The 27933-nt window shown below is 39.0% G+C and overlaps 1 protein-coding gene across 2 annotated transcripts in view; it reads left to right on the top strand.

Moving 5' to 3' along the window:
- Positions 1-27933, top strand: part of ssh2b (slingshot protein phosphatase 2b) — a 69709-nt gene that overhangs the window by 36551 nt on the left and 5225 nt on the right. For both annotated transcript variants that reach the window (XM_061962988.2, XM_061962989.2), the window contains 11 exons: positions 3960-4024; positions 4114-4235; positions 4315-4380; positions 4463-4528; positions 4620-4814; positions 4894-4987; positions 9541-9669; positions 9915-9961; positions 10035-10181; positions 15025-15225; positions 15317-16157. In XM_061962988.2, coding sequence (XP_061818972.1) covers positions 3960-4024; positions 4114-4235; positions 4315-4380; positions 4463-4528; positions 4620-4814; positions 4894-4987; positions 9541-9669; positions 9915-9961; positions 10035-10181; positions 15025-15225; positions 15317-16157 — 1973 coding nt within the window. The remainder of the gene's footprint in view (positions 1-3959; positions 4025-4113; positions 4236-4314; positions 4381-4462; positions 4529-4619; positions 4815-4893; positions 4988-9540; positions 9670-9914; positions 9962-10034; positions 10182-15024; positions 15226-15316; positions 16158-27933) is intronic.

The raw sequence follows: 27933 nt of genomic DNA, 5'->3' as shown, positions 1-27933 counted from the left end.
CCATTCACACACACATTCACACACTGATGGAGGGAGCTGCCATGCAAGGCGCTAACCAGCACCCATCAGGAGCAAGGGTGAAGTGTCTTGCTCAGGACACAACGGACATGACGAGGTTGGTACTAGGTGGGGATTGAACCAGGGACCCTTGGGTTGCGCACGGCCACTCTTCCACTGCGCCACGCCGTACCAATAGAATGGAAAAACAACTTTCCTCTATATTGAAACTATTATCATATATATCTGATTTATGACACCAAAAGACTTACAAAGTTTGCGAGTAAATAGATATGATGAAAATAGTATCAATCCCACTGAGATAATGAGCAAGCCAGTCACGTGATCTGTGACACAGAGGTGGGAACCACAGATCCCTTCCCCACCAACGACAATGCCAATCATGCAGACTTTGTGAGAGCCAACAATTACTTTGGGGGAAAATGATGATCCAACATTATATTTTTTAGCCTTAATATAAGGAGGATGGGTTTTAGAAGCTGTGCGCTAAACAGATCCAGCTTTAGTGAAACACTATAGCATCATGTAGCAGTATTGTTAAGTGCTAAACAGGAAATACAAGCTACGAACAAAATAAAACTATCACTTACTGTACGATGTCTGCTCTCACTGTGACGACGACTAATAGGATGTCCATATCTTCCCGTTTAGATAAAGAATGAATCATAATCCACACGAAGGGTTAAAAGGAAAAGTTTCTGCCTGCAGACAATGTCTTCGGTCGTCTTGTCTTTGTCGCCATCTTCCGGTATGAATTGAATGTCACAGATGAACAACTTCTGGATTCATGGCTAAATCCTCCTATTATCCAGATGAGAGGCATGATTTATGATCTAGAAAAACATTGACGAGCCGAGACGCGATGATGCAGCAGCAGCAGGACACCGGCCGGTTCAATGCTACAGCCTAAGCTAATTGGCTCACTGTTATCAATGCGCCGCTAAAAATAGTTTGTCTGTGTTAGCGCTTATAATAACAACATTGCTAATATTTGGTTATTTTTCAGGTCACGATATGTAAATATAGTATTGTTAGTGGTTTTAGAGGGTTATTTAGAGGGCTTTTTTAGGCAGAATAGAGAGCCCCCATTGACTCACCTGTCACTTTTTATTAGAGATGTCCGATAATATCGGACTGCCGATATTATCGGCCGATAAATGCTTTAAAATGTAATATCGGAAATGATCTGTATCGGTTTCAAAATGATCGGTATCAGTTTCAAAAAGTAAAATTGATGACTTATTAAAACGCCGCTGTGTTCACGGACGTAGGTAAAAGTACAGAGCGCCAATAAACCTTAAAGGCACTGCCTTTGCGTGCCGGCCCAATCACATAATATCTACGGCTTTTCACAGACACAAGTGAATGCAATCATACTTGGTCAACAGCCATACAGGTCACACTGAGGGTGGCCGTATAAACAACTTTAACACTGTTACAAATATGCGCCACACTGTGAACCCACACCAAACAAGAATGACAAACACATTTCGGGAGAACATCCGCACCGTAACACAACATAAACACAACAGAACAAATACCCAGAACCCCTTGCAGCACTAACTCTTCCGGGACGTTACAATATACACCCCCCCCCGCTTGTTGGATGTGGTTTAATGGCTGCAATGAAACACAATTAAGCACATCAAGTCAATTAGTTTTTCCACCCTACTGGTACTTTAAAAGGGTAATACATGTTAAACATTGGGTTATACTTGACACGCGCTTTGACACTATTTCCACATTCACCCATTCACACACTGATGGCGGGAGCTGCCATGCAAGGCGCTAGTGATGGGTCCGGCAACACCGATGCATCGGCGCATGCGTCGAGCTCATAGAGCAAAACCCTGTGTCGGTGCGCGTACCGCTTTTAGAAAGTCACGTGACCGATCATGAGCTGTTTTGGTCACGTGACCGATATGCGAACTGTGTCGCACTGATGCCTCCTCTGTGCCCTGTGCGCGTGTCTTTTCTACAGCCGTAGAAATAATAACTAAGAAGAGAAATCGTCTGAAATGTAATACGTCGGAAAAACTTTTTTTTTTTTTTAATAAAAATGTGTAAAAAAATAAAATTAAAAAAATTCCCAGTCCACAATCATCCACAACATGTTCTCTTAGATTTCCATGTTATGATACATGTTCACATTATTTATTGACTGTATCTAAAAAAGATAAAAGTATATTTTTTATTTAAATGAAGATATGAAATAATCCTAAATGAAATACAATGACTTGGTTTATATTATTGTATATACTAGGGCAGGGGTCACCAGGTCGCCCGTAAGCACCAGATGAGTTGCCCGCTTGCCTGTTCTAAAAATAGCTCAAATAGCAGCACTTACCAGTGAGCTGCCTTTATTTTTTAAATTGTATTTATTTACTGGCAAGCTGGTCTCGCTTTGCTCGACATTTTTAATTCTAAAAGAGACAAAACTCAAATAGAATTTGAAAATCCAAGAAAATATTTTAAAGACTTGGTCTTCACTTGGAATAAGCGGTAGAAAATGGATGGATGGATGGATGGATGGGTCTTCACTTGTTTAAATAAATTCATTTATTTTTTACTTTGCTTCTTATTACTTTTAGAAATACAATTTTAGAGAAAAAATACAACCTTAAAAATGATTTTAGGATTTTTAAACAAATATACCTTTTTACCTTTTAAATTTCTTCCTCCTCTTTCCTGACAATTCAAATCAATGTTCAAGTAATTTTTTAATTTTTTTATTGTAAAGAATAATAAATATTTTAGCTTCTGTTTTTTCGACGAAGAATATTTGTGAAATATTTCTTCAAACTTACTATGATTAAAATTCAAAAAAATTATTCTGGCAAATCTAGAAAATCTGTAGAATCAAATTTAAATCTTATTTCAAAGTATTTTGAATTTATTTGAAAATTTTTGTTCTGGAAAATCTAGAAGAAATACTGATTTGTCTTTGTTAGAAATATAGCTTGGTCAAATTTGTTATATATTCTAACAAAGTGCAGATTGGATTTTAACCAATTTAAAACATGTCATCAAAATTCTAAAATGTATCTTAATCAGGTCAAATTACTAATGATGTTCCATAAATTATTTTTTTAATTTTTTCAAAAAGATTCAAATTAGCTAGTTTTTCTCTTCTTTTTGTCGGTTGAATTTTGAATTTTAAAGAGTCGAAATTGAAGATAAACTATGTTTCAAAATTTTATTTTTATTTTTTTCGTGTTTTCTCCTCTTTTAAACCGTTCAATTAAGTGTTTTTTTTCATCATTTATTCTCTACAAAAAACCTTCCGTAAAAGGAAGAAAAAAATGTACGACGGAATGACAGCCAGAAATACCCATTTTTTTTATATATATAAATTTATTTATTTAGCTATTCTTGTTTAAATCACACTTATGTGTAACTTACAAATGACAATGTATTTATTTATTTAAGTGTGTATCAAACTGGTAGGCCTTCGCATTAATCAGTACCCAAGAAGTAGTTTTTGGTTTCAAAAAGGTTGGTGACCCCTGTACTAGGGCATAAAATCAGTGTCAGTTGAGTCGGTCCATAGGTTGCCTGTAGGGATTTTTAATGTCCAGCAGATGTCAGTATTTAGTGACACAGTATCGACACAGTATCAATACAGTTTTGCAATGTGTCGAAACGCTTCATGACGCCTCATCAACCCATCACTACAAGGCGCTAACCAGGGCCCATCAGGAGCAAGGGTGAAGTGTCTTGCTCAAGGACACAACGGATGTGACTACGATGGTAGAAGGTGGGGATTGAACCAGGAACCCTCAGGTTGCTGGCACGGCCACTCTCCCAACCGCGCCACGCTGTCCCATCACATTAATATTCATGATCAATATTTAATAAAAATAAAAAAAGGCGATACTGATATTAAAAGGTGCAGGCATTTGGGTCGATCCCTAATGACAATGTTGCTGACTTGTTCCCAGGGGACATCCAGCAGCATCTGCAGACCATGTTCACTGTCCTCAGACCAGAGGACAACATCAAACTGGTGGGCACACACACACGATCACACACAATCCCAAACACACACAATCCAGGGTAGGTGGTCAGACATGAGCTGTGTTATTCCCGCTCCAGGCGGTCCGATTGGAGAGCGCCCACACTGAGGTGATCCGCTACATGGTGGTGGTGTCCACCAATGGGCGGCAAGACACGGAGGAGAGCGTTCTACTGGGGGTGGACTTTAGTCCAGTGGACAGGTGAGCATGGGCGCGCACGTGCGTAGATGCCACGTATGAAGTTGTACCGATGCACTGTGTGTGCGCTCCGCCCCCTCAGCTCGTGTTCCGTAGGGTTGGTTCTCCCGCTGTGGAGCGACACGAGGATACATCTGGACGGAGACGGGTAAGCGTCCCATCTTCGCCATCATTAGATGATTGGCGGCGCCTTGCTCTTCATCTCTGCGTCTCCTCCGCTCGCCTCACAGGGGCTTCAGCGTGTCCACCGACAGCAGAGTGCACGTGTTCAAGCCCGTCTCCGTGCAGGCCATGTGGTCAGTGAACGCTTTCCCTAAAGACCTCACTACAAACGCCCGTTGCTTCTCAAACGTGCTTCTTATTCTTCCTCTTCTTCTCTGCCGGCAGGTCGGCACTCCAGTCGTTGCACAAAGCCTGCGAGGTGGCGCGCTGTCACAACTACTTCCCAGGAAGCTTGTTCCTCACGTGGGTCAGCTACTACCAGAGCCGCGTCTCCTCGGACCAGAACCGGATCAACGAGTGGAACGCCATGCAGGACCTTCAGTCGTACCGCGCCGACTCCCCCGTCCTTTTCTCGGACGCGTGAGTGTGCACGTGTTCGGATGGCGGCGATTTGTCGTCGCTGAGCGGTGATCACATGACCTCACGTGTGCGCACGCAGGCCCACCGAGCGGGAGCTGACCGAGCGTGAGATCAAAAGCAGTTTGAAGGAGATCATGATGCAGAAAGATCTGGAAAATGTCACCTGTAAGGAGGTCAGTCTGGACCATGTTGTCCTCCATTTACCATTGTTGCTGTTTTGTCTTTTCCTCAAAACATTTTCTACAGGCTTTGGTGCAGTGGTCTCAAACAAGATTTTGTGGTCCCTCATCGTAATTTGAAAGTTTAATGTTAGTGTGGCCTGCAAATTTTATATGAGTGGCAATGTACAGTAGAGGTGTCAAAAAATATTGATTGTCAGGTTACCGTATTTTCCGCACCATAAGCCGCCCCGTGTTATAAGCCGCGCCTTCAATGAACGGCATATTTCAAAACTTTGTCCACCTATAAGCCGCCCCGTGTTATAAGCCGCATCTAACTGCGCTACAGGGAATGTCAAAAAAACAGTCAGATATGTCAGTTAAACTTTAATAATATATTAAAAACCAGCGTTCTAACAACTCTGTTCACTCCCAAAATGTACGGTAATGTGCAAATGTGCAATCACAAACATAGTAAAATTCAAAATAGTGCAGAGCAATAGCAATAACTTAATGTTGCTCGAACGTTAATGTCACAACACACAAAATAAACATAACACTCACTTTCTGAAGTTATTCTTCATTCATAAATCCCTCGAATTCTTCTCCTACGGTGTCCGAATTAAAAGGTTGGGCGAATACGGGATCCAAAATGGCCGGCTCCGTCTCGTCGAAGTCATCAGAGTCAATCGCTGTTGTTTTTCCAGCAGTTCCGTGAATCCTGCCTTCCGGAAAGCTCGGACCACAGTTGAGACCGAAATATCCGCCCAGGCATTTACGATCCACTGGCAGATGTTGGCGTATGTCGTCCGGCGCTGTCTCCCTGTCTTAGTGAATGTGTGTTCGCCTTCGGTCATCCATTGTTCCCACGCCGTTCGCAGTCATGCTTTTAATGCCTTGTTGACACCAATATCGAGCGGTTGGAGTTCTTTGGTTAATCCACCCGGAATGACGGCGAGTGTTGTATTTGTGTGCTTCACTTGTTTTTTGACACCATCTGTGATGTGGGCGCGCATGGAGTCGTATATCAACATGGACGGAGCTGCGTGAAAAAAGCCACCCGGCCTCTTCGCGTAAACTTCCCTTAACCACTCGCTCATCTTTTCTTCATCCATCCATCCATTCGAGTTAGCTTTTATAATGACGCCGGCTGGAAAGTTCTCTTTTGGCAAGGTCTTCCTTTTGAATATCACCATGGGTGGAAGTTTCTGGCCATTAGCATGGCAAGCTAGAACCACAGTGTGTCGCTTAGTAGGAGCCATTTTGTGGTCTTTACAGATGTAAACACACAAAGGAAATGAAACGTAATACCCGCGCGCTTCTTCTTCTATGGGGGCGGGTGGTTGCTTACCGTAGAAGAAGAAGCACTTCCTCTTCTACGGGGAAAAAAGATGGCGGCTGTTTACCGTAGTTGCGAGACCTAAACTTTATGAAAATGAATCTTAATATTAATCCATATATAAAGCGCACCGGGTTATAAGCCGCACTGTCAGCTTTTGAGTAAATTTGTGGTTTTTAGGTGCGGCTAATAGTGCGGAAAATACGGTAATCATGATTCTTATTTCTAACTAGGGATGTCCGATATAATCGGCCGATAAATGCTTTAAAAATGTAATATCGGAAATTATCGGTATCGGTTTCAAAAAGTAAAATGTATGACTTTTTAAAACGCTGCTGTGTACACGGACGTAGGGAGAAGTACAGAGCGCCAATAAACCTTAAAGGCACTGCCTTTGCGTGCCGGCCCAGTCACATAATATCTACGGCTTTTCACACACACAAGTGAATGCAAATCACACTTGGTCAACAGCCGTACAGGTCACACTGAGGGTGGCCGTTGTTGCGTTTTGGACCAGTTGTTTCTCCCAGGGGATTCAAGTCACAAGTCGCTCCCAAGCTCTTTACGACACTTAAAGCTGAGTTGAAAAACCACCAGAGACAGAATAGGTATTTTGTAATATATTGGCAAAGCTTTGCAGATATATTTTTGAGACCAGTCCAGCATAGAACATTCTATCGCGCCGCCAAAAATGGTCTGTCATCCCGACCCAAAACCCTCTCCCCTCTTCCCCCTCTCTAGTCAAAACAAATGCTAGTCAAAACACATTCCAAAGAATTCAAGGTTAACACACACAGTTTACTTGCAGAGAAACAAAAAGAGAATAAATGGAAAACACAAGCTGTTTTCAAATATGACTATGAAAGAAAATAAGTAACATTAAAATTCGGATATATGTAAATATCTGCCTCCGACACCGTATAAACAACTTTAACACTGTTACAAATATGCGCCACACTGTGAACCCTCACCAAACAAGAATGACAAACACATTTTGGGAGAACATCCGCACCGTAACACAACATAAACACAACAGAACAAATACCCAGAACCCCTTGCAGCACTAACTCTTCTGAGACGCTACAATATACACCCCCCCCCCACCCCCCAACCCCGCCCACCTCAACTTCCTCATGCTCTCTCAGGGAGAGCGTGTCCCAAATTCCAAGTTGCTGTTTTGAGGCATGTTAAAAAAAATAATGCACTTTGTGACTTCCATCCATCCATTTTCTACCGCTTATTCCCTTCGGGGTCGCGGGGGGCGCTGGAGCCTATCTCAGCTACAATTGGGCGGAAGGTGGAGTACACCCTGGACAAGTCGCCACCTCATCACAGGGCCAACACAGATAGACAGACAGCATTCACACTCACATTCACACACTAGGGCCAATTTAGTGTTGCCAATCAACTTATCCCCAGGTGCATGTCTTTGGATGTGGGAGGAAGCCGGAGTACCCGAAGAGAACCCACACAGTCACGGGGAGGACATGCAAACTCCACACAGAAAGATCCCGAGGCCGGGATTGAACTCACGACTACTCAGGACCTTCGTATTGTGAGGCAGACGCACTAACCCTTCTTCCACCGTGCTGCCCACTTTGTGACTTCAATAATAAATATGGCAGTGCCATGTTGGCATTTTTTTCCATAACTTGAGTTGATTTATTTTGGAAAACCTTGTTACATTGTTTAATGCATCCAGCGGGGCATCACAACAAAATTAGGCATAATAATATCGGGTATCGGCAAAAAAGCCATTATCAGACATCTCTAATGTGAACTGTTAATTTAGTTTTCATACACTTCTGAGTCTCATTTGCAAGTATGCATTCATTTTAGTTTGTCTGAGGTGTGTTACCGTAGTCAGGAAGTAGTCTTTGCCATTAGGTTGAATGTGACAGTCTTGTGTTTTGATCACTTCTATAAAGTGTTTGTACTGTAAGTATTGTACTTATAACACACCAGATGTTTGTAACGTGCGACATAATTGTAGTTTTCATTAACAAATCTGTAGGTGTTTGATTCGCCATGTACAATACTAATCAGTAGCATGTAGATGGCTGATCCAATTAGCATTGAGCTAGTGCATTTTTTTTTTTTTTTTTTTTTTTTTGTGTCCTGTCCAGCTTCTCAGGCAAATCATATAGTTGATGTAGATGCCCATGTCGGCTGTTCAGATTTACTTTACAAAAGAGAAGTGTAGGATACTTCTCTTGTTGCCTTATTTGTATTTGACTTTATTAAATGTATTTATATTATCATTTAGTGCAGCCGGGCCGGAGCAGGAGGGGATAGAAAGAGAAAAAAAAGAAGACAGAGGGGGATTAGACAGAGAGACAAAAACAACAACAGCAAACAACAACAACAACAACAATAGAGCAACATCAGCAAATACGACATGTACAAATATGATGGTAAAAGTAATAGCAAATAAGCAGTTAGCGAAAAATAAAAAAATAATACAGAAATGACAATGAGCATTATTACACTACAAATGGATCAATACAAATACCAATAGAAATAGCGCTATTGATAATGAACAATACCAATAATTTACCTTTATTATCAATGCTAGTGCATTTTTAAGAGTGGAGCCTTACTTTTGAGTGCTTTCTATCAGACATGCTTGCTTTGTTGGCATGGATGATAGCAACCACACCTAGAGGCAGTCTGATCCAAATACGGCAAGTCTTTAAGCCGCTGCCAAGTCTGCGACCAGGTGTGACGTGACGTGCAACAAAGGAATCGCATTATGGTACCGTTTGATTTTACGACGCCAGGAAGTACTTACTGAGGGAAGTCGGTACCCAGCCCTAATTCTAATGCTGTAATGGGTTGTCAAATATTAAGATTACATTTTTCTTTCTGTGTCTTCTATTAATTTATGTACCGGTATTTGTCAAAATAGCAAAAAATGCTACTAAGACTCTTTAAATGTCAGTTTAAACGATTTGCATGTTCTTCGCTTTAATTCAAAGCCCGAAAAAGTGTCACATCTTCTTTTCAAGTAAGGAATACATTTTTTTACCATGAACAATGTAACATAAGTTTTGACGTGAATCAGTAGTATTTTACAAAAACACATCACAAATGTCTTATCTTCCGTGTTGCCCCACTTGGTATAATACCCAATCTTTTTTACCTGAAGCACAACCAGCTTTGGCGTCTTATGGGTTCATAAATGAATAAAGTAAATGATTGTTTGACTTACATTTTCTCTGTCTGGCAGATTCGCACAGAGCTGGAGATGCACATGACGTGCAACCTGAGGGAGTTTAAAGAGTTCATCGACAACGAGATGATCGTCATCCTGGGTCAAATGGACAGTCCCACTCAGATCTTTGACCATGTCTTCTTGGTAGGCGGACAAAAAGTCGGCCAAAGACTTATTTCGATCCATCACTTTGTCACCCTATTGCAAAACAAATATAATCAACGCCGGTCCTCCATTCTTACTTAACGTGCTTTCTGTTGAATAGAACTGGTGGCTACAAGCTAAGCTAACACAGTTTGAAGTGCTATGCATCATACTGAGAGATGTTTGTTCGATTGTGGCAACATTATGAAAAGTTCTGATCTTTGGGTTGTTTTTGCTTCCTTTAGGGATCCGAGTGGAATGCGTCCAATCTGGAGGAGTTGCAGGACAGCGGGTAAGAAGTTACACGCAAGCGAAGTCGATGTGAAAAGCTTCTGCTGCAACGCTAATGATAAGTTGTGTTACAGAGTCCAGTACATCCTGAATGTGACGCGGGAGATCGACAACTTCTTCCCGGGTCTGTTTGAGTACCACAACATCCGAGTGTACGACGAGGAGGCCACCGACCTGTTGGCGTACTGGAACGAAACCTACAAGTTCATATCCAGAGCCAAGTGAGTAACCACCAGCACACATGTCGATACGTGAAACTGGTGGGAAGGACTACATTTGAAAGTGGCGTAGAGAGCCAATTTAAAACATTTGTTTTCAGGACCCCCATAATGCATACTTGCCAACCTTGAGACCTCCGATTTCGGGAGGTGTGTGTGTGTGGGGGGGCAGGGTTAAGAGTATATTTACAGCTAGAATTCAACAAGTCAAGTATTTCATATATATATATATATATATATATATATATATATATATATATATATATATATATATATATATATATATATATATATGAAATACTTGACTTTCAGTGAATTCTAGCTATATATATATATATATATATATATATATATATATATATATATATATATACAAATAAGAGAAATACTTGAATTTCAGTGTTCATTTATTTACACATATACACACACATAACACTCATCTACTCATTGTTGAGTTAAGGGTTGAATTGTGCATCCTTGTTCTATTCTGTCACTATTTTTCTAACCATGCTGAACATCCTCTCTGATGATGCATTCTGCTTCGTCTCCTTGTTGTGTGCGCAGTTGTGCACTGCACTCTCTAAAAGCCCTATATGTTATTGTCACATATGCATGTACAGTAGATGGCAGTATTGTCCTGTTTAAGAGTGTCACAACATTGCTGTTTACGGCAGACGAACTGCTTTACGGTAGACGAAAACGTGACTGCTGTTGTTGTGTGTTGTTACCGCGCTGGGAGGACGTTAATGAAACTGCCTAATAATAAACCCACATAAGAAACCAAGAACTCGCCCTCCATCATTCTACAGTTATAACGTCATTGGGCAGGCACGCTGTTTATATTGTGGGAAAGCGGACTCAGGTCCGCATGGAGCCGGAGGAGGCGTGGCCTCCAGGTCTGCCTGAATTTCGGGAGATTTTCGGGAGAAAATTTGTCCCGTGAGGTTTTCGGGAGAGGCGCTGAATTTCGTGAGTCTCCCGGAAAATCCGGGAGAGTTGGCAAGTATGCCATAATGTAACATTTGTGGTCATACCTGAGGTGCCCGCAAAATTTAGTGACTCTTTGTGCACGTTAAGGGCCTCAATAAGGCGTCAAAACGCTGAGAATAATAACAGAGCTACCAGAGCGTGAGATTTAACCCATTGTCTTGCCACACTTGACATTTCTCACGCGCATATTTTCCCATTCACTGCTCTATTTTTTTTTTTTTAATAATGATAAACTTTTTTCCTCGCTACTCTGAGACTTCCTCGCTGATTCTAGTATTTTCTAACTCTCTTAGTGACTTTCTTTCTTAAAAGCGACTAATTTAGCGACAAATTTATCGACTTTTTGGAATGTTTTGGAGACATGTGAGCCCCTGAAAGTGGGATTATTGATTATGAGTGTTTCATCACTGTCAAGTTCTGTTATGATTTCAAATAAAAACACTTACTTAGTACTTCAAATAAAAGCAAATATATCGTTCATGTTAATGAGCCAGTCAATAGATTTGGTTTGTTTGTTCATATCCAGAGCCGAGTGAGTAACCGCCAGCACACGTTAGCCCGGGATCCTTCGGCATATGTGACCAGCGTTTTTCATGTCGATACGTGAAACTGGTGGGAAGGACTACATTTGAAGGTGGCGTGGAGAGCCAATTTTAAAAATTTGTTTTCAGGACCCCCTTAATATAACATTTGTGGTCATACCTGACATGCCCGCAAAATTTGATGACTTTGTGTGCACGTTAAGGGCGTCAAAACGCTGAGAATAATAACAGAGCTACCAAGCGTCACGCTTTTGGAGCGTGAGATTCAACCCATTTTCTTGCCACACTTGCATATTTTCCCATTCACTGCTCTATATATATTTTTTTAATAATGATCAACTTTTTTCCTCGCTACATGTGATTGACCGAAACAACCAATCCATCAGTGTTGTCAACTCTGAGACTTCCTCGCAGATTCTATATTTTCTAACTCTCTTAGTGACTTTCTTTCTTAAAAGCGACTAGCGACAAATTTATCGACTTTTTGGAATGTTTTGGAGACATGAGAGCGCCTAAAAGCGGGATTATTGTGAGTGTTTCATCACTGTCAAGTTATGTTATGAATAAAAACACTTACTTAGTACTTCAAATAAAAGCAAATACATCGTTCATGTTAATGAGCCAGTCAATAGATTTGGTTTGTTTGATCGTATCCAGAGCCAAGTGAGTAACCGCCAGCACACGTTAGCCCGGGATCCGTCGGCTTATGTGACCAGCGTTTTTCATGTCAATACGTGAAACTGGTGGGAATGACTACATCTGAAGGTGGGGCAGAGAGACAATTTAACCGGACAGATTAAAAAAAAAAAAGTTTATCTATTTTTTATTTCTTTTAATTGATTAAGAATCATTACAAGTAAGAATTTTTTTTTTACACCCCTATTCAGAGGTGGGTAGTAACGCGCTACATTTACTCCGTTACATCTACTTGAGTAACTTTTGGGATAAATTGTACTTCTAAGAGTAGTTTTAATGCAACATACTTTTACTTTTACTTGAGTATATTTATAGAGAAGGAACGCTGCTTTTACTCCGCTACTTTTATCTACATTCAGCTCGCTACTCGCTACTAATTTTTATCGATCTGTTAATGCACGCTTTGTTTGTTTTGGTCTGTCAGACAGACCTTCAAAGTGCCTGCCTTACTGGTGACGTTTCACTTCGTTCCACCAATCAGATGTAGTCACTGGTGACGTTGGACCAATCAAACAGAGCCAGGTGATCACATGACCTGACTTAAACAAGTGTAAAAACTTATTCGGGTGTTACCATTTAGTGGTCAATTGTACGGAATATGTACTGTACTGTGCAATCTACTAATAAAAGTTCCAATCAATCAATCAAAAGTGTGAAGGAAAAAAGATACTGTTTTATTTCAACCGTACATCCCGTCAAAAGCCTAAAGACTGACTGCACAGTTCCTGTCTTCACAATAAAAGTGCCGCTCCATCGCGCCTGCGCTTTCAAAACAAGAGTCTCCGAAAGCCAGCGCAAACAAGCTAGCAAGCTAAGGAGTTTGACGCCAATATATTTCTTGTAAAGTGTATAAAAACGAATATGGAAGCTGGACAAATAAGATGCCAAAAACCCACCACTTTCATGTGGTATTAGACAGAAAGGAGGAACTTTTCTTCTCCTCCATTTGAAAACGTGGACGTTATCATCACTACTGTCTGATTACAATCAACGCAAGTCATCAGAATCAGGTAACACACCAACTTATATTCTAGTCTTCATGAAAGAAAGGAATCTATATGTTAAACATGCATGTATATTCATTAAAACATCTTTAACATGTAAACAAAAACAGCAAAATAAATACATATAAATTATATACTGTATATATCAATGTATATGTATATATATGTGTGTGTGTGTATGTTACTCATCAGTTACTCAGTACTTGAGTAGTTTTTTCACAACATACTTTTTACTTTTACTCAAGTAAATATTTGGGTGACTACTCCTTACTTTTACTTGAGTAATAAATCTCTAAAGTAACAGTACTCTTACTTGAGTACAATTTCTGGCTACTCTACCCACCTCTGCCCCTATTGAACAGGCAAGTGCTCACGTGAGTCGGCGGGCACGGATGACGCATGTGCTCACGTCCTTTCCGATGCCCTGACTCACCACCAAAAATTTTAAGGATTGCTATCATGCTAAAAGTTAGCATGTTAAAAGTTATCATAAGTCAAATATGACTGAGGTGTTTCGTTGTAAAATTGGCTAAAGAAGTTAGCACGCTGATGTTAGCATGCTCACGATAGCATGCTAACAGCCAGCATGTGTCAAGTACCAAGTTATATCATTCTGAGGTCTTCGGCGGCAAAATTGGCTAAAATATTTAGAATGATAATGTTAGCATGCTGGCACGTTATTGTTAGCATACTAACAGCTAGCACGTTTCAAATACCATGTTGTATGGTTCTGAGGTGTACAGCTGCAAAATTAGCTAAAGGTGATAGCATGCTAATGTTAGCTTGCAAGCATCTTAATGTTAGCATGTAAGGTAAAATGTTGCAAAATTGGCTAAAAATTATAGCATGCTAATGTTAGCTCGCTAGCATCTTAATGTTCGCAAGTGTCAAGTACCGGGTTACAGCAGCAATGTGGCTCGACCGGACAGACTTATAAAAAAAAATTAATCGATTTTTTTGAATCTATGAAGAATCGTTACAAGTAACAATTGCGATTAATTCGAAAAACGTTATTTTATTTTATTTTTTTACACTCCTATTGAACAGGCCCTCGCACCTCCGTGCATGTGCTCACGTCCTTTCCGATGCCCTGACTCACCACCAAAAATGTTAAGAAATGCTAGCATGCTAAAGTTAGCATGTTAAATGTTATCATAAGTCAAGTACCAAGTTTTGACTCTGAGGTGTTTCTCTGTAAAATTGTCCCAAAAAAAAAATGTGCACGCTAATGTTAGCATGTTAACATGTTAACAATAGCATGCTAATGTTAGCATGTTAACATGCTAACGATAGCATGCTAACAGCAGCATGTGTCAAGTACCAAGTTATATAATTCTGAGGTCTTCGGGGGCAAAATTGGCTAAAACATTTAGAATGCTAATGTTAGCTTGCAAGCATCTTAATGTTAGCATGTGTTATATGAACGGTTTCAAAATTGGCTAAAAATGATAGCATGCTAATGTTAGCTTGCTAGCATCTTAATGTTCTCATGTGTAAAGTACCAAGTTATGACCCTGAGTTGAACGATTGCAAAATTAGCTCTAAAAGTTATGATGCTAATGTGAACATGCTAGCACGCTGTGTCAAGTTCCGTGCGGTCCTCTCCCGCTGTAGGAAAGCTGGCTCCAAATGTCTCGTGCACTGCAAGATGGGAATCAGTCGCTCGGCGGCCACCGTCATCGCCTACGCCATGAAGGAGTACGGCTGGGATCTGAGGAAGGCCTTTGACTACGTGAAAGAACGGCGAGCGGTGACCAAACCCAACCCGTCCTTCATGAGGCAGCTGGAGGAGTACCAGGGCATCCTGCTGGCCAGGTGAGCTCCCGTACCTAATGAAGTGGCCACTGAGTGGACCGTGGCAATGTTCAACTTCTTGACTTTTCTCTCCGCCTACTTCCTCCTGCAGCAAACAGAGGCACAACAAACTTTGGCGTTCCCACTCTGATAGCGACCTCTCGGAGCATCACCAGCCTCTGTCCAAAGCCTACCCCCAACCACACAGCCTGGGGCGCTCAGACCCCCGCAACCAGGCCGCCGCCTCGCTCGGCTCCTCCGTGAAAGAGCTTCTGGAGTCGCTGGGGCCCAACGCGGCGGCACACGCCAACATCCCGTCTCGTCCACTCAGCTCGCCGCCGTGCGGCGGAGCGACGGCTTCGTCGTGCGACGCTCCCCCTCCTCGACGGCTCAGCCAGCCGGACCCACCCATGTTACCGCTATCGCCGCCGCTCTCCAACGGCCTGCTCGAACCCAAGGAGCAGACGTCGCCGCTGGTTGTCTTGCTGCCGACAGCTGCCACTGTGGTGCCGGAGCCTCAGCGCTTGGACGCCGTGGCGGTAGCGCAAAGCGTCTCGTTGGGCCAGCCGCACCCGCCCCCTTCCCTGCACCACCTGCCACCCTCCCCTGCTCCCTCGCCGCCTCCGGCCTGCGTGGACACAACCGTCAAGTCGCGGGCGGTGTCACGCTTTCAGCCCGGGATCAGACCCTCGCTCGGGCCTCAGCCCGCCGCACAGCCGCCGGCGCCCGTCGACCAATCAGACTGCTCGGTTCTGGACGGTCCCGTCAGCTCCACGTGTGCCAACACCCCAGCGCTGTTTGGCCCCAGCGCCGATCACATCAGCTTCTTCAGTGCCAGGGAAAAGTTCAAAGGGATGACTCAGGACGCCGCCGTGCAGCAACATTCCCCGCCCAAGCACGCGCCACCTCCCGAAGTCCCGACTGCTGACAGCAAGGATGAGCAGAAAAGAAAGGTGAGCATGTCGGCAGACTCATTTTTTCATTTAAGCCAGCGGTTGGCAACCCAAAATGTTGAAATAGCCATATTGGACCAAAAATACAAAAAACAAATCTGTCTGGAGCCGCAAAAAATTAAAAGCTGTTATAATGAAGGCAACACATGACGTAAGTGTCTATATTAGCTAGTAGAGATGCGCGGTTTGCGGGCACAACCGCGGAGTCCGCGGATTATCCACGGATCGGGCGGATGAAATTAAAAGAAATTAGATTTTATCCGCGGGTCGTGTCGGGTCGGGCGATTGAAATAAAAAAAAAATTAGATTTTAAATAGATTCAGGCGGGTGGCAGTTAAACCAATTCGGAAATATATATACATAGTTAAATGTTGTTACCCACATACGAAAAACGAGCAGGCACCTGCTGCATATGCCACAACAGAAGAAAAAAAAAGAAAAAGAGATGGACACTTTTACGGAGCGGAGAAGGGACGCCTCGCCGGGGTCCGGGACCGAGACCCCTTTCCCCGAGAGGGCCCCACCGGGAGCCGTAGCTGAGGCGATCCGCGAGAAGGGCCCGACGCACGTCCAGGGTCACCACCGCGCCCACCGCACCGACACCCCGCCTCGTCCGCCTTCGCCGTGGCCGGCGTCACGCGCAGCAGGTAAGCAGCTTACCTGCCCGCCACCCCCGTGGCCGGGGGCTCGTAACAGGGGTCACTCCGCGCGCTCCGCCCGCGCAGCTTACCTGCCCGCGCAGCTTACCTGCCCGCCACCCCTGTTGCCGGGGGCGCGTAACAGGGGTCACTCCGCGCGCAGTGCGCTCACGAAAGGGGTGGGGCTCACCCTGGTTGATATAGACAGCAGCTGCCGGTGGCCATGGAAGTTGGAACCCGCTAAGGAGTGTGTAACAACCCACCTGCCGAATCAACTAGCCCTGAAAATGGATGGCGCTGGAGCGTCGGGCCCATACCCGGCCGTCGCCGGCAGCGAGACGCGCTTGGAGGTGCGCTCAGCGCGGCTCCCATATGATTGCGCACTGGTGTGCGTCTGGGTCGTGACAGCGTGGCACGCGAATGTCTGTGCTGCATTGGATCAGTCTCCTTTCTTTAACAGGCAAAAGCTTTATAACCTCACTAATGCCTTGCATCGTCTATATTAGATATATAACAACGGGCGGGTGCGGTTCTGATCAAATGTTAGGTCGGGTGGATGGCGGATGGTTGACGACTTTCTGATGCGGTTGCGGATGAAATAATTGCCTATCCGCGCATCTCTATAAGCTAGACTGACCATACGTCCTCTTTTCACCGGACATGTCCTCTTTTGCGGGGCTGTCCGGGCGGAGTTTCTTAAATGCCTCAAATGTGCGGCATTTTGAGTCAGGGTTGCGTGCATTTTCAATGTACGTTCAGGGTTAAGAAGGGGTTAAAAACAAAACAAATTGTGAAGGTGTGCGCACGCAGCAGCATTGGTGAGGAGGGGCAGAGACAGAGAGAGCGAGAGAGTTATGATCAACGCGCATGCGTCGCCAGGCTCTGCTTTTTATCCATCGATTTATCACATTTAATTTTTTATTATCTATAGCAGGGGTGTCAAAAGTGTGCCCCGGAGGCCATTTGCGGCCCACAGCTAATGTTTTAAAGGCCCACGGCACATTCTAAAAATACTATTAAAATAAACAAAAACACAACAAAAGTGAAATAAAAAAGCTTAAAGGGGAAATGTAATTTAGAAAAAGTTGCAATGTTGACTAATAAAACAAAGCTGTTTTTTTTTTCTTTCAAACTGTCATTGCTCAAAACATAATATTGAATCAAAATCAATGTTATTATGAATTATTGACCTATCCAAGGTTCCGATTACTTCACATCAAATATTCCACTAAGAAAAATATTTTTGGTGGAAGATTTTGCATATTTTGTGTGTTTGCGATTAAAAACATAGTTTTGTTTGACGAAAAAGGGTGGGAAACAAACAAACAAAAAACAACATTAAAAAAAACTAAAACATTTTGAAATGAGGAAAAGATCTGAAGGCGATGTAGACTCCAGGGATTTAAATGTATGCCCTGGCACACCATTATCATCAGTTCATGACCCAAGTAAAACACTTTTTACATTTTTATACTGAAATAAATACACCTACAACTTATTAAATAAAAACATAGAAAAAACTACCTGTAAAGTTTAGATCCATGAAGGAAAGAAGAAAGTGAATGAATGTTTATAACTAAATACATTTACATATGTATACACATTTGTTTTCTTTTTTTATTATTTTTTTTAATGAATAAAGTTACGTTTATGACAAGCTTTTTCCAAAACACAATATAGAATGAGAGATATAACAGGATAATGCATACATTTTTTTTTTTTTTTCCAAAACGCTTACAAAAAAAGTGGGACCCCAAAAATTTACTGTGGGACCCCATTTTGAAAATTCCTAGCGCCAACACTGCTGTCAACAGAGGAGAAAAAAGGCTTTATTTAAATAAATATATTATTTACAAAGCAACTTCGAGTATCATTGGCAAATTTTCACCTAGTCCCGGCCTTGGCACGCATACATGTGTCCTCTTTTTGGGATTTCAGAATATGGTCAGCCTATATTAGCTATAATAGCCTACTATGTGTCGCAGGCTGAAGCAAATCTTCGTTGACAGAAATGTTGAAATTGAATATTTATTCTACACATTTTTACAACATTAGAAACCATTAGTAAATCAGAGTCTACTCAGAAGGTGCGATGACTCCTGGAAATTACTGGCTTTTAATGGCCAAAGGTAAAGATGTGTGTGTTCAAGTTAAAGGAAACGGCGTGCTGTCTTCTTTTAAAAGATTTATTACAATCTTTGGCAAGCTAGGTAATGTTTGCTGTGGTCTGGAACAACATGGCACACAAACAACTATCAGAAATGCAGCCAATATTTCATGCAGATAATGTGTCATGAGTAGAGATGTCCGATAATATCGGACTGCCGATAAATGCTTTAAAATGTGATATCGTAAATTATCGGTATCTGTTTCAAAAAGTAAAATGTATGACTTTTAAAACGCCGCTGTACGGAGTGGTACACGGACGTAGGGAGAAGTACAGAGCGCCAATAAACCTTAAAGGCACTGCCTTCGCGTGTCGGCCCAATCACATAATATCTACGGCTTTTCACACACACAAGTGAATGCAAGGCATACTTGGTCAACAGCCATACAGGTCACACTGAGGGTGGCCGTAGAAGCAACTTTAACACTGTTACTAATATGCGCCACACTGTGAACCCACACCAAACAAGAAAGACAAACACATTTCGGGAGAACATCCGCACCGTAGCACAACATAAACACAACAGAACAAATACCCAGAACCCCTTGCAGCACTAACTCTTCCGGGACGCTACAATATACACCCCCGTTTCCATCTCAACCTCCTCATGCTCTCTCAGGGAGAGCATGTCCCAAATTCCAAGCTGCTGTTTTGAGGCATGTTAAACAAAATAATGCACTTTGTGACTTCAATAATAAATATGGCAGTGCCATGTTGGCATTTTTTTCCATAACTTGAGTTGATTTATTTTGGAAAACCTTGTTACATTGTTTAATGCATCCAGCGGGGCATCACAACAAAATTAGGCATAATAATGTGTTAATTCCACGACTGTATATATCGGTATCGGTTGATATCGGGATCGGTAATTAAGAGTTGGACAATATCGTAATATCGGCAAAAAAGCCATTATCGGACATCTCTAGTCATGAGACACGCAAAACTAAATTATATACAAAGAGGATGAAAGTAAAGGATATTAAATGAGTTCAAATATATCTACAAATGAGGCATAATGATGCTATATGTACATACAGCTAGCCTAAATAGCATGTTAGCATTGATTGACCAAATATGCCTGATTAGCACTCCAACAAGTCAATAGCATCAACAAAGCGCACCTTTGTGCATTCACGCACAGCATGAAACGTTTGGTGGACAAAATGAGACAAAGAAGGAGTGGAAGATTTTACACGTAAACAAACTGTTGCGTGACAGTCCACACTATGGTGAGTTCAAGACCTGCCGAAATTAGTAGGACAAAACGATGTTCACCAAATACTCTCATCAGTGAAGCATACACACAAACAGTGGGCTTTTTTAACAATCGGGAAAGTTTGTGTCATGTTTGTCCTCAAACAAAAAACATACTAAAACAAAAAAAATATTTTCCCCCCATCTTTTTCCCGATTTAAGGCCTTGTTTTGCTCGATTTGAAGAGTTAATCTGTTTGGTACGATTCCTGCTCACGCCAACTCAATAACTGTGTCCTTACCCTGAAACACACACCGGACGCTGGTAGAAACATGTTAACAGTAGGAAACAAATGGATACCAAGTTAGAAAGTACCAGGTCAAGCTAAAAGGGTGTCATCTAGTGGCCGAAAGGTGAAGCACAATGCTCTGCTGTAGACATTTGGACAGTCGTCTAAATCAGGCGTGTCCAAAGTGTGTGGCCCACAGCTCATTTTTTAATTTAGAAGAAATAAACAAATTAAAAAGATGTCTTGACAAAAACAGCCTATCTTTGAATCTCAGTAAAACTAAAATAATGTTATTTGGTAACAGTTGAAGGGAAAGTCAAACACAAATACAAATAGACATTGAAAGGGTAAAATAAAACACATTTTGGGTGTAATAATAGATGACAAAATGAACTGGAAATCTTGTGTTAAAAATATACAACATAAAGTAGCAAGAACCACATCTATAATGAATAAAGCAAAATATTTTCTGGACAAAAAAAATCACTTAATTTTCTCTGCTACTTGCTAGTGTTACCATATCTGCGTTGTTGTGCAGAAATATGGGGAAATAACTACAAATGTGCGCTTCATTCACTAACTGTGTTACAAAAAAGATCACTTAGAATAATACATAATGTTGGATATAGAGAACATACAAACCTTTTATTTATTGAATCAAAAATATTGAAATTCAATGATTTGGTGCATTTGCAAACCGCTAAAATGATATACAAAGCAAACTGTAACCTGCTACCCAAGATTGTACAACAATTCTTCTCAAAAAAAAACATATAATTGACGGATAGATCTGAAGACTTAAAAGCGTGGAAAGTAAAAACAAAAATGGTCCAACTTGTTTTTAACACTTTCATAAGTGGACTTATTTCTTTTTCTTTTTTTTTTTTACTGCCATGTACCCCGCTTCCCGCTTGAATGCAGCTGAGATAGGCTCCAGCGACCCTAAAGGGATAAGTGGTAGAAAATGGATGGATGGATACTCAAAAATAATAATAAAATAAAATAAAATCACTCTTATGATTTATTTATTTAAGACTCCAGTTACTTCACATCAAATATTCCACTTTGAAAATTTTTGGGTAGAAGAGATTGCATATTTTGTGTTTTTGCCATAAAAACTGGGTTTTGACAAGAAGGGCATAAAACAAACAAAAACATGAAAAAAATAATACAAACTCATTGGAGTTGGATGGATCTTAAGTTTTATCAAGAGACTTAGAAGTGTTGAAAGTTAAAAAAAAAAAAATAAATTGTATGACTTATTATTTAACACTTTTATTATGAGTGGGGCACTTTTGAACCTCCAAGACTTTTAGTGGGACTTTTTTTTTTTTTTGCTCAAAAAAATAATAATGAATTAAAATCAGTGTTATGAATTAATGACCCATTGAGCCTCCAAATACTTCACATTAAAAATGTCACTTTGAAATATTTTTTGGATAAAAATATTGCATATTTTGTGTGTTTGCAAAATTACAAAACGTATTGGATGGAAAAAAAGGCATAAAACAAACAAAATAATAATAATAAACGTATAATTGACGGATAGATCTGAAGACTTAAAAGCATGGAAAGTAAAAGAAAAATGGTCCGACTTGTTCACCACTTTCATAAGTGGACTTTTTTTCTTTTTCTTTTTTTTTTTACTGCCATGTACCCCGCCTACCGCCCGAATGCAGCTGAGATAGGCTCCAGCGACCCCTAAAGGGACAAGCGGTAGAAAATGGATGGATACTAAAAAAAAAAAATAATAATAAAATCACTCTTAGGATTTATTTATTTAAAACTCCAGTTACTTCACATCAAATATTCCACTTTGAAAATTTTTGGGTAGAAGAGATTGCATATTTTGTGTTTTTGCCATAAAAACTGGGTTTTGACAAAAAGGGCATAAAACAAACAAAAACATGAAAAAAATAATAAAAACTCATTATTGTTGGATGGATCTTAAGTTTTATCAAGAGACTTTGAAGTGTTAAAAGTTAAAAAAAAATAAAAAATTGGATGACTTATTATTTAACACTTTTATTATGAGTGGGGCACTTTTGAACCCCCAAGACTTTTAGTGGGACTTTTTTTTTTTTTGCTCAAAAAAATAATAATGAATTAAAATCAGTGTTATGAATTAATGGCCCATTGAGCCTCCAAATACTTCACATTAAAAATGTCACTTTGAAATATTTTTTGGATAAAAATATTGCATATTTTGTGTGTTTGCAAAATTACAAAAAGTATTGGATGGGAAAAAAAGGCATAAAACAAACAAAATAATAATAATAAACGTATAATTGGCGGATAGATCTGAAGACTTAAAAGCATGGAAAGTAAAAGAGAAATGGTCCGACTTGTTTTTAACTCTTTCATAAGTGGGACCCTTTTCCATGCCTCAAAATTTTTAGTGGGACTTTTTTAAATTATTTTTTATTTTTTTAAACTGTCTTGCTATAAATAATTTAAAAAAAAGAAGAATAAAATCACTGTTATGATATATTGACCTATTTAAGGCTCCTGGTTACTTCACATCCAATATTCCACTTTGAACATTTTGTGGTAGAAGAGATTGCATATTTTGTGTTTTTGCCATAAAAACTGGGTTTTGACAAAACGGGCATAAAACAAACAAAAACATGAAAAAAAAAAACCCCTCATTATTGTTGTATGGATCTTAAGTTTTATCAAGAGACATAGAAGTGTTGAAAGTAAAAAAAAAAATAAAAAAAAAAAAATTGTATGGCTTGTTATTGAACACTTTTATTATGAGTGGGGCACTTTTGAACCCCCAAGACTTTTAGTGGGACTTTTTTTTTTTTTTTGCTCAAAAAATTAATGACCCATTGAGCCTCCAAATACTTCACATTAAAAATTTAACTTTGAAATATTTTTTGGTAAATATATTGCATATTTTATGTGTTTGCAATATTACAAAAAAATATTGGGGGGGAAAAAGGCATAAAACAAACAAAAATTATAAAAAAAAACGTATAATTGACGGATAGATCTGAAGACTTAAAAGCGTGGAAAGTAAAAACAAAAATGGTCCGACTTGTTTTTAACACTTTCATAAGTGGACTTATTTCTTTTTCTTTTTTTTTTACTGCCATGTACCCCGCTTCCCGCTCGAATGCAGCTGAGATAGGCTCCAGCGACCCCTTAAGGGACAAGCGGTAGAAAATGGATGGATACTCAAAAAAAAAAGAATAAAATCACTATATGATTTATTTATTTAAGACTCCAGTTACTTCACATCAAATATTCCACTTTGAAATTTTTTGGGTAGAAGAGATTGCATATTTTGTGTTTTTGCCATAAAAACTGGGTTTTGACAAAAAGGGCATAAAACAAACAAAAACATGAAAAAAATAATAAAAACTCATTATTGTTGGATGGATCTTAAGTTTTATCAAGAGACTTTGAAGTGTTAAAAGTTAAAAAAAATAAAAAATTGGATGACTTATTATTTAACACTTTTATTATGAGTGGGGCACCTTTGAACCCCCAAGACTTTTAGTGGGACTTTTTTTTTTTTGCTCAAAAAAATAATAATGAATTTTTTGAATTAATGACCCATTGAGCCTCCAAATACTTCACATAAAAAATGTCACTTTGAAATATTTTTTGGATAAAAATATTGCATATTTTGTGTGTTTGCAAAATTACAAAAAGTATTGGATGGAAAAAAAGGCATAAAACAAACAAAATAATAATAATAAACGTATAATTGACGGATAGATCTGAAGACTTAAAAGCATGGAAAGTAAAAGAGAAATGGTCCGACTGGTTTTAAACTCTTTCATAAGTGGGACCCTTTTCCATGCCTCAAAATTTTTGGTGGGACTTTTTTAATTTATTTTTTATTTTTTTAAACTGTCTTGCTATAAATAATTTAAAAAAAAAGAAGAATAAAATCACTGTTATGATATATTGACCTATTTAAGGCTCCTGGTTACTTCACATCCAATATTCCACTTTGAACATTTTGTGGTAGAAGAGATTGCATATTTTGTGTTTTTGCCATAAAAACTGGGTTTTGACAAAACGGGCATAAAACAAACAAAAACATGAAGAAGAAAAAAAAACTCATTATTGTTGTATGGATCTTAAGTTTTATCAGGAGACTTAGAAGTGTTGAAAGTAAAAAAATAAATAAATTGTATGGCTTATTATTTAACACTTTTATTATGAGTGGGACTTTTTTTTTTTTGCTCAAAAAATAATGAATTAAAATCAGTGTTATAAATGAATGACCCATTGAGCCTCCAAATACTTCACATTAAAAATTTCACTTTGAAATATTTTTTGGTAAAAATATTGCATATTTTGTGATTGCAATATTACAAAAAAATATTGGGGAGGAAAAAGTCATAAAACAAACAAAATAATAATAAAAAAAACGTATAATTGACGGATAGATCTGAAGACTTAAAAGCTTGCAAAGTAAAAGAAAAATGGTCCGACTTGTTTACCACTTTCATAAGTGGACTTTTTTTCTTTTTCTTTTTTTTTTTTACTGCCATGTACCCCGCCTACCGCTCGAATGCAGCTGAGATAGGCTCCAGCGACCCCTAAAGGGACAAGCGGTAGAAAATGGATGGATACTCAAAAAAAAAAAAGAATAAAATCACTCTTATGATTTATTTATTTAAGACTCCAGTTACTTCACATCAAATATTCCACTTTGAAAATTTTTGGGTAGAAGAGATTGCATATTTTGTGTTTTTGCCATAAAAACTGGGTTTTGACAAAAAGGGCATAAAACAAACAAAAACATGAAAAAAATAATAAAAACTCATTATTGTTGGATGGATCTTAAGTTTTATCAAGAGACTTAGAAGTGTTGAAAGTAAAAAAATTAAAAAAAATTGTATGACTTATTATTTAACACTTTTATTATGAGTGGGGCACTTTTGAACCCCCAAGACTTTTAGTGGGACTTTTTTTTTTTTCCTCAAAAAAATAATAATCAGTGTTATGAATTAATCACCCATTGAGCCTCCAAATACTTCACATTAAAAATTTAACTTTGAAATATTTTTTGGGGAAAGTATTGCATATTTTATGTGTTTGCCTTATCACCAAAAAATATTTTGGGGAAAAAAAAGGCATAAAACAAACAAAAAAAAAAAAAAAAAACTCATAATTGACGGATAGATCTGAAGACTTAAAAGTGTGGAAAGTAAAAGAAAAATGGTCCAACTTGTTTTTAACACTTTCATAAGTGGAGCCCTTTTCCATGCCCCAAAATTTGTAGTGGGAATTTTTTTTTTTTTTTTTTTTTTAACTGTCTTGCTATAAATATTTTTTTTTAAATAATAAAATCACTGTTATGATATATTGACTTATTTAAGGCTCCAGTTACTTCACATCCAATATTCCACTTTGAACATTTTGTGGTAGAAGAGATTGCATATTTTGTGTCTTTGCCATAAAAACTGGGTTTTGACAAAACGGGCATAAAACAAACAAAAACATGAAAAAAAAAACCTCATTATTGTTGTATGGATCTTAAGTTTTATCAAGAGACATAGAAGTGTTGAAAGTAAAAAAAAAAAAAAATTAAAAAAAAATTGTATGGCTTGTTATTGAACACTTTTATTATGAGTGGGGCACTTTTGAACCCCCAAGACTTTTAGTGGGACTTTTTTTTTTTTTTGCTCAAAAAAATAATAATGAATTAAAATCAGTGTTATGAATTAATGACCCATTGAGCCTCCAAATACTTCACATTAAAAATGTCACTTTGAAATATTTTTTGGATAAAAATATTGCATATTTTGTGTGTTTGCAAAATTACAAAAAGTATTGGATGGAAAAAAAGGCATAAAACAAACAAAATAATAATAATAAACATATAATTGACGGATAGATCTGAAGACTTAAAAGCATGGAAAGTAAAAGAGAAATGGTCCGACTTGTTTTTAACTCTTTCATAAGTGGGACCCTTTTCCATGCCTCAAAATTTTTAGTGGGACTTTTTTTAATTATTTTTAATTTTTTTAAACTGTCTTGCTATAAATAATTTAAAAAAAAAGAAGAATAAAATCACTGTTATGATATATTGACCTATTTAAGGCTCCTGGTTACTTCACATCCAATATTCCACTTTGAACATTTTGTGGTAGAAGAGATTGCATATTTTGTGTTTTTGCCATAAAAACTGGGTTTTGACAAAACGGGCATAAAACAAACAAAAACATGAAGAAGAAAAAAAAACTCATTATTGTTGTATGGATCTTAAGTTTTATCAGGAGACTTAGAAGTGTTGAAAGTAAAATAAATAAATAAATTGTATGGCTTATTATTTAACACTTTTATTATGAGTGGGGCACTTTTGAACCCCCAAGACTTTTAGTGGGACTTTTTTTTTTTTTTGCTCAAAAAATAATAAGGAATACAAATCCATCCATCCATCCATTTTCTACCGCTTATTCCCTTTTGGGGTCGCGGGGGGCGCTGGAGCCTATCTCAGCTACAATCGGGCGGAAGGCGGGGTACACCCTGGACAAGTCGCCACCTCATCGCAGGGCCAACACAGATAGACAGACAACATTCACACTCACATTCACACACTAGGGCCAATTTAGTGTTGCCAATCAACCTATCCCCAGGTGCATGTCTTTGGAGGTGGGAGGAAGCCGGAGAACCCGGAGGGTTATGAATTAGTGTTATGAATTAATGACCCATTGAGCCTCCAAATACTTCACATTGAAAATTTCACTTTGAAATATTTTTTGGTAAAAATATTGCATATTTTATGTGTTTGCAACATTACAAAAAAAAATATTGGGGGAGAAAAAAGGCATAAAACAAACAAAATGACAACAAAAAAACGTATAAATAGATCTGAAGACTTAAAAGCGTGGAAAATAAAAGAAAAATGGTCAGACTTGTTTTTAACACTTTCATAAGTGGACTTTTTCCTTTTTCTTTTTTTTTTTTTTACTGCCATGTACCCCGCCTACCGCCCGAATGCAGCTGAGATAGGCTCCAGCGACCCCTTAAGGGACAAGCGGTAGAAAATGGATTGATACTCAAAAAAAAAGAAGAAGAATAAAATCACTCTTATGATTTATTTATTTAAGACTCCAGTTACTTCACATCAAATATTCCACTTTGAATTTTTTTGGGTAGAAGAGATTGCATATTTTGTGTTTTTGCCATAAAAACTGGGTTTTGACAAGAAGGGCATAAAACAAACAAAAACATGAACAAAAATAATAAAAACTCATTATTGTTGGATGGATCTTAAGTTTTATCAAGAGACTTAGAAGTGTTGAAAGTAAAAAAATAAAAATAAATTGTATGACTTATTATTTAACACTTTTATTATGAGTGGGGCACTTTTGAACCCCCAAGACTTTTAGTGGGACTTTTTTTTTTTCCCTCAAAAAAATAATAATCAGTGTTATGAATTAATCACCCATTGAGCCTCCAAATACTTCACATTAAAAAATTCACTTTGAAATATTTTTTGGGGAAAGTATTGCATAT

Source organism: Nerophis lumbriciformis, linkage group LG09 (genome assembly GCF_033978685.3).
Source record: "Nerophis lumbriciformis linkage group LG09, RoL_Nlum_v2.1, whole genome shotgun sequence".
NCBI classification, from domain to species: domain Eukaryota; kingdom Metazoa; phylum Chordata; class Actinopteri; order Syngnathiformes; family Syngnathidae; genus Nerophis; species Nerophis lumbriciformis.
Note: the sequence above shows the minus strand (reverse complement) of the source record. Positions and strands in the feature narration are given on the sequence as shown.